This window comes from Ursus maritimus, unplaced genomic scaffold (genome assembly GCF_017311325.1).
Source record: "Ursus maritimus isolate PB19 unplaced genomic scaffold, ASM1731132v1 scaffold_21, whole genome shotgun sequence".
Lineage (NCBI taxonomy): Eukaryota > Metazoa > Chordata > Mammalia > Carnivora > Ursidae > Ursus > Ursus maritimus.
This window is the reverse complement of record NW_024424564.1, coordinates 28,829,803-28,841,209: the sequence shown is the minus strand read 5'-3', so window position 1 is coordinate 28,841,209 and position 11,407 is coordinate 28,829,803. Positions and strand designations below refer to the sequence as shown.

Sequence of the window (11,407 nt, the reverse complement as noted above, 5' to 3'; positions counted from 1 at the left end):
AAGATGATCATTTCTGGGCTCAGGTATTTATTTTCATTCTTTTCCACATAGGTATTCTTCAAAAGTGCTAAAACAAACTACTTTCATGAAATTTGCAATAAGGAAAAAGTGAAGTTTTAAGCCCCAATGTATAAAATGATAAAACTGGACCTCCTCCTCTACTAACAGGAATTGTCATTATATTTCATCATTTCTATGCTTTCGGAGGACTTTGCTTATGCAGACGCACAGTCACATATCACTATATAGGGAGCGCGGGGAACGGGAACACCATCCTTCCTACCCAAAGGGAAAGCAAAGTCACAGTCCATTTGGGTGGGGTGCTGGTAACACAGTAGTTCTAGCAATTCACATGGAAAGAAAAAAAAAAAAAAAGACCTGCTTAGAACTTGGGAAATTTGTTTAACCGTACCCATCAGTTTGATGATCTCTGAGATTCGTTCCAAATCTGTGATTCTATAACTCTATGAAAAATAACGAATAACAGCTATACAACATTAAGCATTTCAATGTATCAGTCACTTATACAGGTAGCCATCCCCCTATCTGTAGTTTTGCTTTCCACAGTTTCAGTTACTCATAGCCACCTGGGGTCCGGAAGCAGATGACAATATATCAGAAGGTCAATAGTAGCCCGATGCTACATCACATTGGCCACATCATGCACCTCGCTTGATTTCGTCACGGAGGTGTTCTGTCATCTCACATCATCACAAGAAGCAAGCGGGTGAATACAGTACAGGAAGATATTTTGAGAAAGAGAGAGAGAGACCACATTCACATAACTTGCCTTATGGTATAGTGTTATAATTATTCTATTATTAGTTATTGCTGTTACTCTCTCACTGTGCCTAATTTATAAATTAAACGTTATCGTAAGGATGAACATATAGGAAAACATAGTTATATAGAGGGTTTGATACTATCTGAGGTTCCAGGTATCCAGTGGGGGGCTTGGAACATATCTTCCCATACTGTGCTGCGCCACGCCCTATACCAACGGCGTTAGACAGATAGGGTCTGATGCTCGTAACTTTTCCTACAGACCTCATCAGACCCATTTTAAAGATGAAGACACTGAAACTACCAAGATCACTTCTTTTAAAATAAATGTTTACTCCTGATCGCTTACTTAAGTTTCTAAATCTGTATCTATCTCTCCACAAAGTCTGAGCTCTTCATTACTATCTTACTCCAGGACCGACTTTTCAGACATCACCAGCTAGCGTAGGACAAACAGAATCTGGCGTCAGAATGATTCTGACAAAGGAAACAGGCAAGTTGTGGTGAGCCTGGAAGCTGTGACAAATGCAGGGCTGGATTCAGAATGAGGTAGATGAAAGGGTCGTAATGTTCCCCATCATCCTCGCTGGTCTCGGGCCACGGAGGGAATGCAGTGGGCGGGCTGAGGGGGCAACTCAATCACTTGAACATGGATTTTGATGAAACCTCCAAAGTCTATTGCCACAAACGACCTGACTCATTTGCCGGGGTAGAGAGCTCGTACCTCAGCCAGAGGTCTGCATGTGGATGTGGGCGTGTGTGTGCATGTAAGTGTGTGACGTGCAAGGCAAGAAACTACTGCTCAGTTATTATTATTATTATTATTATTATTATTATTATTATTTTTGCCTTTTAGAAACCGTTGCCTAGTTAATATCTCAGCTCTCAGCCGTAATAGTATTGTCTGTAAAATGTTTTAAACTGATTCAATTAACTACCTTGTTTTAACTCTATCTTGTTCACCCTCTCCTCAATGGATAAATATTTCAAGATTTTGTTCTTCCATTTACTCGTTAGGTGACTTCTAATAAATTATTTAGACTGAGTCTCCATTTCTACCTCTGAAAATGTGGTAATAATACATGGATTTTAAAGCATAAAACTTAAAATTTAAAAAAAATGTGAAAATTCTGAGAATAAAGCATGGGATAAAATACACTATAAGCAGTAATTTTATTTCTTTCTAATGGGCTCAAGAAGTATGCTTTAAAATTTGCAATATCCAATTATTGGTCTCACAGAACTGGTTTTATAAAAAAAGAGAGTATATGCTGATCGTGTCAGCTTCACAATGAGCTAAATATAACTTAATGCATTTAAACTCTATTACAGATGCTACAACACATTTATTGCTTCATAAAGAAAAATCCTAGGAATTGATTGTTGGAATTTTTCAAACAAAATCTTGGATTAGAGGATTCGACCCTTCTAAGTTAATGCTCAGAATTGTTTAAAATATCTTCTTACAATGAACCACTTTATTATGTCTTTTTTTCTGATTTCAAGTTTATTCACTTTATTATAAAACTGAGGCCTTTCTATAATTTTCTTAATAATAATGCAATGCTATGCTACGAATCACTTTACAATTCTGTGAGTTACTGTCAAGAAGATTATCTTTTATTTTTTTAACAGTTCCATGACCAAAAACAAGGCATTTATTCCAATATTAATTTTTCAGGCAAATGCATTAGTGGTCAGGGAGATTTACTTTCCACAGGTCTCTTGCTAAAAGTGACATATTTAAGTTATTTTAAAAGGGAAAAATCTTACAATGTGTCAATTTATGTTAAAATATCCTATTCTAAGAGTTCCTGTAAACACAAGGAAAATTTTGGAGGAAAAATAAATTCTATAAATACGCTGATATAATCACAAAGTGAAATAGACAAGAATTGAGTATATGGCTTATTTGTAAAAAGCATGCATCAGGAACTGACAATTAAAGATATATCAGACCAGGCCTTTGGGAGATTACAACTCTGCATAACTTTTAGTTTTGGGGGGGGGGATATTGCTAGCATGCAACGAGAGAGTGAAAGATTACTGCCTTGTGATATTTTCAGTGTGCAATTTTTTCATGTTCTTTTATGTTTTTTTGGCATTAAGCTATAGAATACCATCCCCAAGTAAGGTTTTGGATGAATTCCTAAATTAAATCCACAAAATAAGAAACAGGCAGGACATTGCTGATTGATTCCAGATCTGAAGAGCATAAAATGAATCCCCTTAACATAAGAAATAAACTGGCAATGTTGATATTTACCTTTTCCGTCAGAGTGTCAATGAAGCATATTTTCACATTTTGGAAACGAACATAAGTTACCTCCCTGGACCCAAATTAACGTAGTCCAAGTAAATCAATATAAACTTCAAGAGTCATGGGCAAGAAAAGATTCAATTTCCCTGAAGACTCACTTGCATTTTCCTGACATTATTTGTTCTGTTCACGACTTAGGGGACCTTTAGATGAACCTGAGAGTTGACAGAGTAGCACCTAATTGTCGCCACAGCTCCAGAGGGAAGGAGCTTTGCAAGAGAAATGCTCCCACAGTAGATGCTTCATTTGCAGCAGGGCTCAATTCTTGGTTAAAAGCTATGGTATTTGGGCTAGTTAAGCATGACTCTCTCTCCCATTCCATAGGGAATGAGCGGGGCAGTCCTTGCTCCCCACGTCCACCTGCACTTCGTTAGAGAGCAGAATGCTCACATGCCACCCTGCAAGATCCCCACGATGACATAACGCCATGCAGAGACTGGCGTGACTGGGCTGGGTTTCCCCCCCTTCGGCTCTTGTATCACTAAGAATCTGGCAGCCAGTTCCGTCCTGACAGAGTTCACAGCATATATTGGTGGATTCTTGTCCATAGTGCATCTGCTTTAAGAATTAACGAAAGCAGTGTCAAGACAGGAAGGTAAGTGCTGTTTTAACTATAGCACTGGGGATGCTGACTGTTTGGGACGGTGTTTATTGTAACAGGAACAGAAAAAATTCCAGAGCAACTTTGCCAATTGCTGTTCAACAGCAAATCCACAGTTTTGAGCATTTACTTTCACGTTTTGCTTAATGTGCTTTCCCTGATTTATGGATTTGAGATAAATTTTACAAAGTATATGCTGCATTGCTTGGCAAAGGAAGCTCTACAAAGTTTCAGAAATCGGAATGAGAAAATATTTAAGCTAGACATAGTGAAAAAAAGTATGGTGATTAAAATGTTTGTTATTTTATGCTAATTACTGATATATGTTAGTGCTGTTAGAACCTAATTTTGGAGCAAGGAAAGGCCATTTCCATTAGATTTCAAAATACGTTGCGATAAATATATTGTTATAATTTGTTACAATTGACAATAAGCATATTATAAAATGTGAGCTAAAGAACTTAGACACTTATGAGTTACTTATTTCTGTTTTGTTAATTTTATCGATTTGTTTTTTGGATGTATGTCTTGAAAAAACATGTTTTAAAGAAATTCTGGGAAAGATGATTTACTTTTTGAGAAAAGCATTTCCTCCATAGCCACAGGTATTTGGAAAAAACTAGGAAAAAACAAAGCGTGCTTTTGCTTCATAGGGGATTCATTATATGGTCACAAACTCTCTTTGAATTCAGAGCCCTTGTTTTTCCTCTGCCAAAAAGTATGGAAGCATTTTTTCATTACTATTCAATACTCATATTATAGTGACCATGAGTATTTTCGTGTATACTCAATTTAAAATAAATGGAAGCTTTTTAATGAAGCCAGACAAATCTTTACAACATTAACATATGATAACTTACAAAGAATGCTGTAATTACATTTACACTATGTAATTGTTCTCATGGCCAAGTCCTGTCAACTAAATTAAATGACGCCATCGTAATCTTAGGGAATAATTTGCCAAGAATCTGGCTACGTGTTACATTATGTCAGCTATCAGAGTGATTCTAACAACTTTTTTGAGGGTTTCATCTGCTGAAATAAAGTGCCTTATAATTGCAAGTTGAAGCAAAGAAAAGATGTCTCAATTTCTGATACTAAAAAATCCCACTTATCCCAAACTACCTAGATACAAAGCTTGTACCATATTTATCACAAGAAGATATATGATTTTATGGTATCTAATGGAATGTGGATCCTGCCTCGCATTTTGATTTCCCTCCTGGAGTCACCCCCCCGCCCCGCCCCAGCCATAACTCTCCACTCTACGAAAGTCCAACTCTTGACCTAAATTGCTAACCCTGTACTCCCTCAAGCAATCGAAATGTACTTTTGTGAGCCTCACCTTAGAAACATATTCATATGAGAAGATCACTGTCATAGCTCGTTTTTAGTTTATATTCTCAATTTTGTCCTCTCCTACATAGCTCCTAATGCCACTGTTAAATACAGACTTTCCTCAGGTCCACCTCTTTCCCACTTCCATGCTGTGAGGGCACTAAGAACCCAGATAAATGAGCCATGTCTTCTTAAATTTTGGCATGAGGAAAGTAGAGAACTTGTGAGTTGTTGACAAAGGCAAACTTTAATTCAAAACTTGAAAATAATATATTCTTCTCTACCAGCTGGATCTCTTTATAGCTTTAACATTTTTTTTAGAATTTGTGACATTTCCCTGATTAACAAAAAGTCATTTCTAAAACTAATGTACTAAATATTAATTTTGGAACGCAGTTGTGCAATGTGCCTAAACGTATGGAATACTAAAGGAAAGTCAAAATAATAGGCACACACCCCCCCACCAAGAATTCTGTTCCTCCTCCTCAGAACCAACAATACCCAGACATTTTTAAAGGAATGTACCGCCTCTCACACACACATACATAAGAACAGCTTTCCTCTGGGCAAAACCATAGATTGCCCATGTTTCCAGGAAGGGTCTTCTTAATGGGACATTTTAATGATGGTGAATGTTAGGCTACAGAGTATGGTTTACAATTGTCTTTTCATTTCCATTTTTCTGGTTTTGAAGGATGTTCTGAAGCAGTGTACTATCATGGTGGCCAGTGGGCACCACCCAGAAACCTAGTGCAGGAAGGCATTTCATTAAGGAATGACCTAGGAGATTGACTGGACACTTGGGCCTGGCTCGCCCAGAAGGGGGCGCATGTGCACGCAGTCTAACCTGAACCTTGTTCACCGCACCAGGAGTTGTACACATGTACATCCTTCTCGTGGTGCTTAAATAAAAACTAAAAAGACATCATTAGATGCTCTCGAAAAGCACTATAAAATCATAAAGTACCCATTTGTTAATGCATTTAACATGGCAAAGCCAATATCCTTTTCCTGAAAGTATACCACTGTATAATAGTATGTTTCCACTTTATTTAGGATTCAAAGCATTTGCCAAAAATGAATCTCGGTGTGTTTACTCTCCTCTTGGCAATAATTGGCGGTGCCAGTGGCCAGTACTATGACTACGATTTCGCGCTACCGATTTATGGGCTATCATCACCAAACTGCGCTCCAGAATGTAACTGCCCGGAAAGCTACCCATCAGCCATGTACTGCGACGAGCTGAAATTGAAAAGTGTGCCCATGGTGCCTCCTGGAATCAAGTATCTTTACCTTAGGAATAACCAGATCGACCATATTGATGAAAAGGCCTTTGAAAACGTAACTGATCTGCAGTGGCTCATTCTGGATCATAACCTGCTAGAAAATTCCAAGATAAAAGGAAGAATTTTCTCTAAACTGAAGCAATTGAAGAAGCTGCATATCAATCACAACAACCTGACGGAGTCGGTGGGCCCACTTCCCAAATCGCTGGTGGACCTGCAGCTCACGCACAACAAGATCCAGAAGCTTGGCTCCTTCGATGGGCTGGTAAACCTGACTTTTGTCCACCTTCAACACAATCAACTGAAAGAGGATGCTGTTTCAGCTGCGTTTAAAGGTCTCAAGTCCCTCGAGTACCTTGATTTGAGCTACAATCAGATGGCCAAACTGCCTTCTGGTCTCCCAGCATCTCTTCTGACTCTCTACTTGGACAACAATAAGATCAGCAACATCCCTGATGAGTATTTCAAACGTTTTAACGGACTGCAGTATCTGCGTTTATCTCATAATGAACTGGCTGATAGCGGAGTACCTGGAAATTCTTTTAACGTGTCATCCCTGCTTGAGCTGGATCTCTCCTATAATAAGCTTAAAAACATACCGACCGTCAATGAGAACCTTGAAAATTACTACCTGGAGGTCAATGAACTCGAAAGTAAGTAGAAAGCGGTGCCTGTCCTTGGCTGATGTTTCCTCAAGCTTTTAAATGCCTAAACTGTGCAGCATAAATATTGTCTCTGGCTCCATTAACAAAAAATGAAGGAAAATGCCAACAAAATATCCCTCTAATTCAAATATAGAAGAATTCTAGCTCAGTTATTTATCCAATGTCTGGCCTCTCTAGGAGTGTCCGGATAAGAAACCATTAAGCTTATAGAACTTAAACACGAATTTCTTCAAATTTAATATTTTGGGCTAATTAATCCTGCTATGTTATTTCTCAGTATTTATTTGTCATTATTTGCCTCTGTCATGATTTAGACTTGTGCCCTACATTTATTTCTTGGCAAGGTCTAGCTGAGGGAGGAACAAACAAGTCCAGAAGAGGGCTAGCTAGCAGGGCTTTCAAACATTCCTGCTGCTTATCTCCAGAGCAGCTCACATATACTCGTGGTCTCCTCTGACATCGTTACTTGGGCCTCAACATGTTATGCTGCCATCACTGACCATCATCTACCCCTGCCATCTGTGTTATAATGTGTGTGTCTTTACAGTGTTCTTAAGAAGATGGAGGAAATTAAGGAGGAAAGAAGGAATATCATGAGGGTTTGGAATTTATTTTAATGGGACTAAAGTTCCCCCTCTTTTATACACAACACTTCACCTCATTTGATTTTTGCACAGTTTCTCCTTCCTTTCTCTTGCTGTCAGAGTTGTTTTTTATTTATCTTCTGGGTGAGAATTTGACCTGATCCACTTTGGACTATTTATGTAGTCTTCTGGTCTTCTGGGTTATATTTCAGGTGGGAAACTGAAATTCACCATTCTCCACCTTATTCTTTAACAAAGGGTGACAGAAGAGAAAACCTATGGTTCATGGTTGTTTAAATAAGAAGTCGGGTGGGAAACATTGATTAACTCATAAAATAATTGTATCAGCAAAGTAATCTATAGAACTTGAACATCTTTATACCATGGAAGTTGGTTCTTCTGTCATATTGGATAAGGATATTGACATTACTATCCAAAAGATTCCAGCGTGACTTATTAGTATGATACTTTGTAATTCTGCAACAATTTTGTGTAACTTCTGGTAGGGTTAGGGTGTTCTCAAGAAGGAGACCATGATTGCCAGCTCTGAAATGCCATACATCCTGTCTCGTGTCCGGAAAGCTTGCTTGTCATACAATACAAAGTAAAGCTATCACAGCTGGACCCTTACAGCCATTTCCAGTGGAAAATTCACTATGTGGCAATAGATGGCCTCACATTATAAAACATTTGTGGTTAGGAGGAAGGATAACTCAGACAACCCAAAATGCTAATGGGATTTAAGATGTTAAAGGGCTGAAGAAACTTGATAGATTTGGTTGGTGGAGGTTAACCACGTGAGTGGGACTACCTCATACTCTGAGACAAGAAAGGGGAGAGAGAGACAGATGCAGGAACATTTGAAGGTATAAAGACCAGAACGAATACAAGATGGTTGAGGTGATATAGGAGATGGGAAAGGTGGTCTATGGAAGAAACACCAATGGTCCCTCAGTACCAAGCTGAGCTTGAAACCACACTGCCCGACCCACATGGTCATTTGAAAATGAGTAGTTAGTTACTTTCATTCTTATCCTTGATATTTAGATATATACATTTCAGAAATTCTTGTTGCTTGACCTTTCATGTATGCCTTCAATTCAGCTTATTTTGCTACATAAAAATTATGTATACCAATCATCCACATTCTCTTAAGATAACAAGAGCCCTTGATATTTTTCTAATAGTAGAGAATATATAGCCAAAGAGTATTTATCATATTCTAAACTTCCAACTTTAAGCATTAGTCTAGTCATAGATTTTCCTAATGTAAAGTAATTTGGAAAAGAGGGCAACATTAAAAGGACATCAGTAGCTATTCAGCACATATCGAGAGCTAGCACTGTGCGTGTGTAAAGTGACTTACATATCTCGATTACTCCGATCTTCATGTAACACAGTGTGATAGATATGTTATATCTAATAAGAAGATCAGATAATTGTCCCGGAATCACTCTGATGATCTAACTAGAATTTGAGAATGGAAGAAGGTAACACTAGAGGGGACCAGATAAGATTAAATGGAACTAGGCATGAGCAGACATAGACAGTTTCTGTGTACACGCAGAGAGCATGCAATCCAAGAACAGCCTTCATTTCTATTCAAACTTAAATCGGTTTCTCATTTGTGGAAGCTTTTTCTACCCACAGAAGAAAAGGACATGAGCTCCAATTATGGACATTCCATGACTTGGTTTTTGCTTTGGAGTTTTGAATTATTGTCAAAAAGTGTGTTTGTTGGAAAACTCTTCAGAGGTCATCTAGTTAATCCGTCTCATTTTAAGATACAAAAACCCAAGATGCTTATTTAGGTGAGGTTGCTCATACAATAGCACCAATCTCAGATTTCTTCGAGCTAGACAAAATGTTTCAAAAGAGTACTTAGATAATATGACACATTAATTGAATGTTTTTCTAAAATCAAGTATTTCTAAATGCAGCACTTATAATCAATAAGTTCTATTCTTTCAAAAATTCCACAGAATGTCCTGATCTACCATCAGCATTCTTTTCTAAATATTGCTGTGTCATTTGGTAGCTTGAAATACTCCTTTAGCAGTTCCAAATTCAGAGATGCATCAAATATTAGGAAAGAGTCCTAATAAATATTATTATGGATTTGAGCATTTTTTAAGTAATCGTTTCAAGCCCATGTACTAAAAAAATAGTGAACATTTCTATTCTTTAATTTGCAGAGTTTGAAGTAAAGAGCTTCTGTAAGATCCTGGGACCATTATCCTACTCCAAGATCAAGCATTTGCGTCTAGATGGCAACCGTCTTACCCACACCAGTCTGCCACCTGAGATGTATGAATGTCTACGTGTAGCAAATGAAATCACTGTTAATTAATATCTACTAATTCCAATTCTATTGAGGTGTACCCTGGAGCAACATTTTATGGTTATGTTTTGTGTGTGTGTCAATTTTCATAGTATTCATTTTTTGTCACTGTTTATTACTTCCATGAATTTCAAATTCTGAGGGAAATGTTTTGTAAACATTTTACTACCTTTTTTAAAAGAAAAGATGAAAGGCAGGCCTATTTCATCACAAGCACAGACACAGACACACACGGAGACAACAAACTTGATGCTTTATTTGTAAATGTAGTGTTTCCTACATCTCTACTGTCAAACGTTGTGCAAAGTCTTCTACTGGTTGAATGGAAGTCAGCCGAGTATTATAATTCCTAATCTTAACTTAATGTGCCAAAAAGCACGGGCTACACACGTACGGTTGTTCACTGTCTTGAATCAAATGATCTCAAATTTCAATGTTCAAATTTGTTTAGCTGAAAAAGAGATGGTAAATTTTGAGACCAATGATTTTGCAAAATACTAGACCAAATTCATGAAGCCACAGACACTAAGAGCAATATTTTTAGCATTAAGAATTTATATAGTTACCTAGTGAAACTTTTCTTTTCTAGAATTATTTTTCACTCTAAATCACGTGTATGTTCCTTTTTAATCATTTGCATGTTATGTTTAACAAGCTAATAACAAAATAAAACATAGCAAATGGCATCACTGTGTTTTTTATGAGGTTTGTATCTCTCATATATAAAATAATAGATTAGAATTTTAAAAATATCTTTAGTCTGCAAAATTTTACTTATGTTAAATAGAATTTTCCACTAAATAAATTGTCTGTCTCTAGCAACCATTTGAAAAAAGCTTTAAAACACATCTTAAAATATGCACTTAAAAGTGTGCAGATCTCAATTTTGGTTCATGTTGGGGGAAGTAATCCTCTGGACACCAACTGGGTGGCCTACAATTCAACTCAATTCTGATAGTATCTCTAGGTAGATACTGTCAGATTTCACAGGTCAAGGGTTCAGTCAATTAAGACACGCTGCACCCTTGTGCTTCAGATGTCAATGAAAAGTCCAGGTTGTTGCCTGAACTTCTGACCAACTGACAGTAAATCAGAGGTTCCTATGACTCCCTCCTTGGACACAATTAATTTGCTAGAAAGGTTCACAGAACTCAGGAATGCTGTTTACTCACTAGATTACCAGTTTATTCACAAGGATATGACTCAGGAACAGCCAGATGGAGGTGCACAGGGCAGGGTAAGCGGGAAAGGCACAGAGCTTCCATGCCTTCTCCAGGTTCACCACTCTCCCCAAATTCACCAATGCAGAAGTTCTCTGAACTCCATCATTTTGGGTTTTTATGGAGGCTTTGTTACACAGACAGGATTGATTAAATCATTGGCCACTGGCAATTGAAGTCAATTTCCAGCCCCTGTCCCCTCCCTGGAGGTCACTGAAATTTCCAACGCCCTAATTTCATGGTTGGTTCTCCTCCCGACCAGTCCCCAT

At 37.7% G+C, this 11,407-nt stretch overlaps 1 protein-coding gene across 1 annotated transcript; it reads left to right on the top strand.

Annotated features, from left to right (window-relative positions):
* The first annotated feature begins 3,444 nt into the window (after window positions 1–3,444).
* Window positions 3,445–10,604, top strand: LUM (lumican). Its single transcript, XM_008687679.2, has 3 exons — window positions 3,445–3,698; window positions 6,099–6,981; window positions 9,773–10,604. The coding sequence occupies exons 2-3, from the start codon at window positions 6,120–6,122 to the stop codon at window positions 9,925–9,927; spliced, it is 1,017 nt and encodes a 338-aa protein (XP_008685901.1). The 5' UTR covers window positions 3,445–3,698; window positions 6,099–6,119; the 3' UTR covers window positions 9,928–10,604.
* The last annotated feature ends 803 nt before the right edge of the window (window positions 10,605–11,407 follow it).

Excerpts from the sequence above, each read along its gene's own strand:
- LUM (XM_008687679.2), top strand. The coding sequence starts at position 6,120 with ATGAATCTCGGTGTGTTTACTCTCCTCTTGGCAATAATTGGCGGTGCC. Across the intron at positions 6,982-9,772 it reads GGAGGTCAATGAACTCGAAA|AGTTTGAAGTAAAGAGCTTC; the intron begins GTAAGTAGAAAG and ends TTTAATTTGCAG.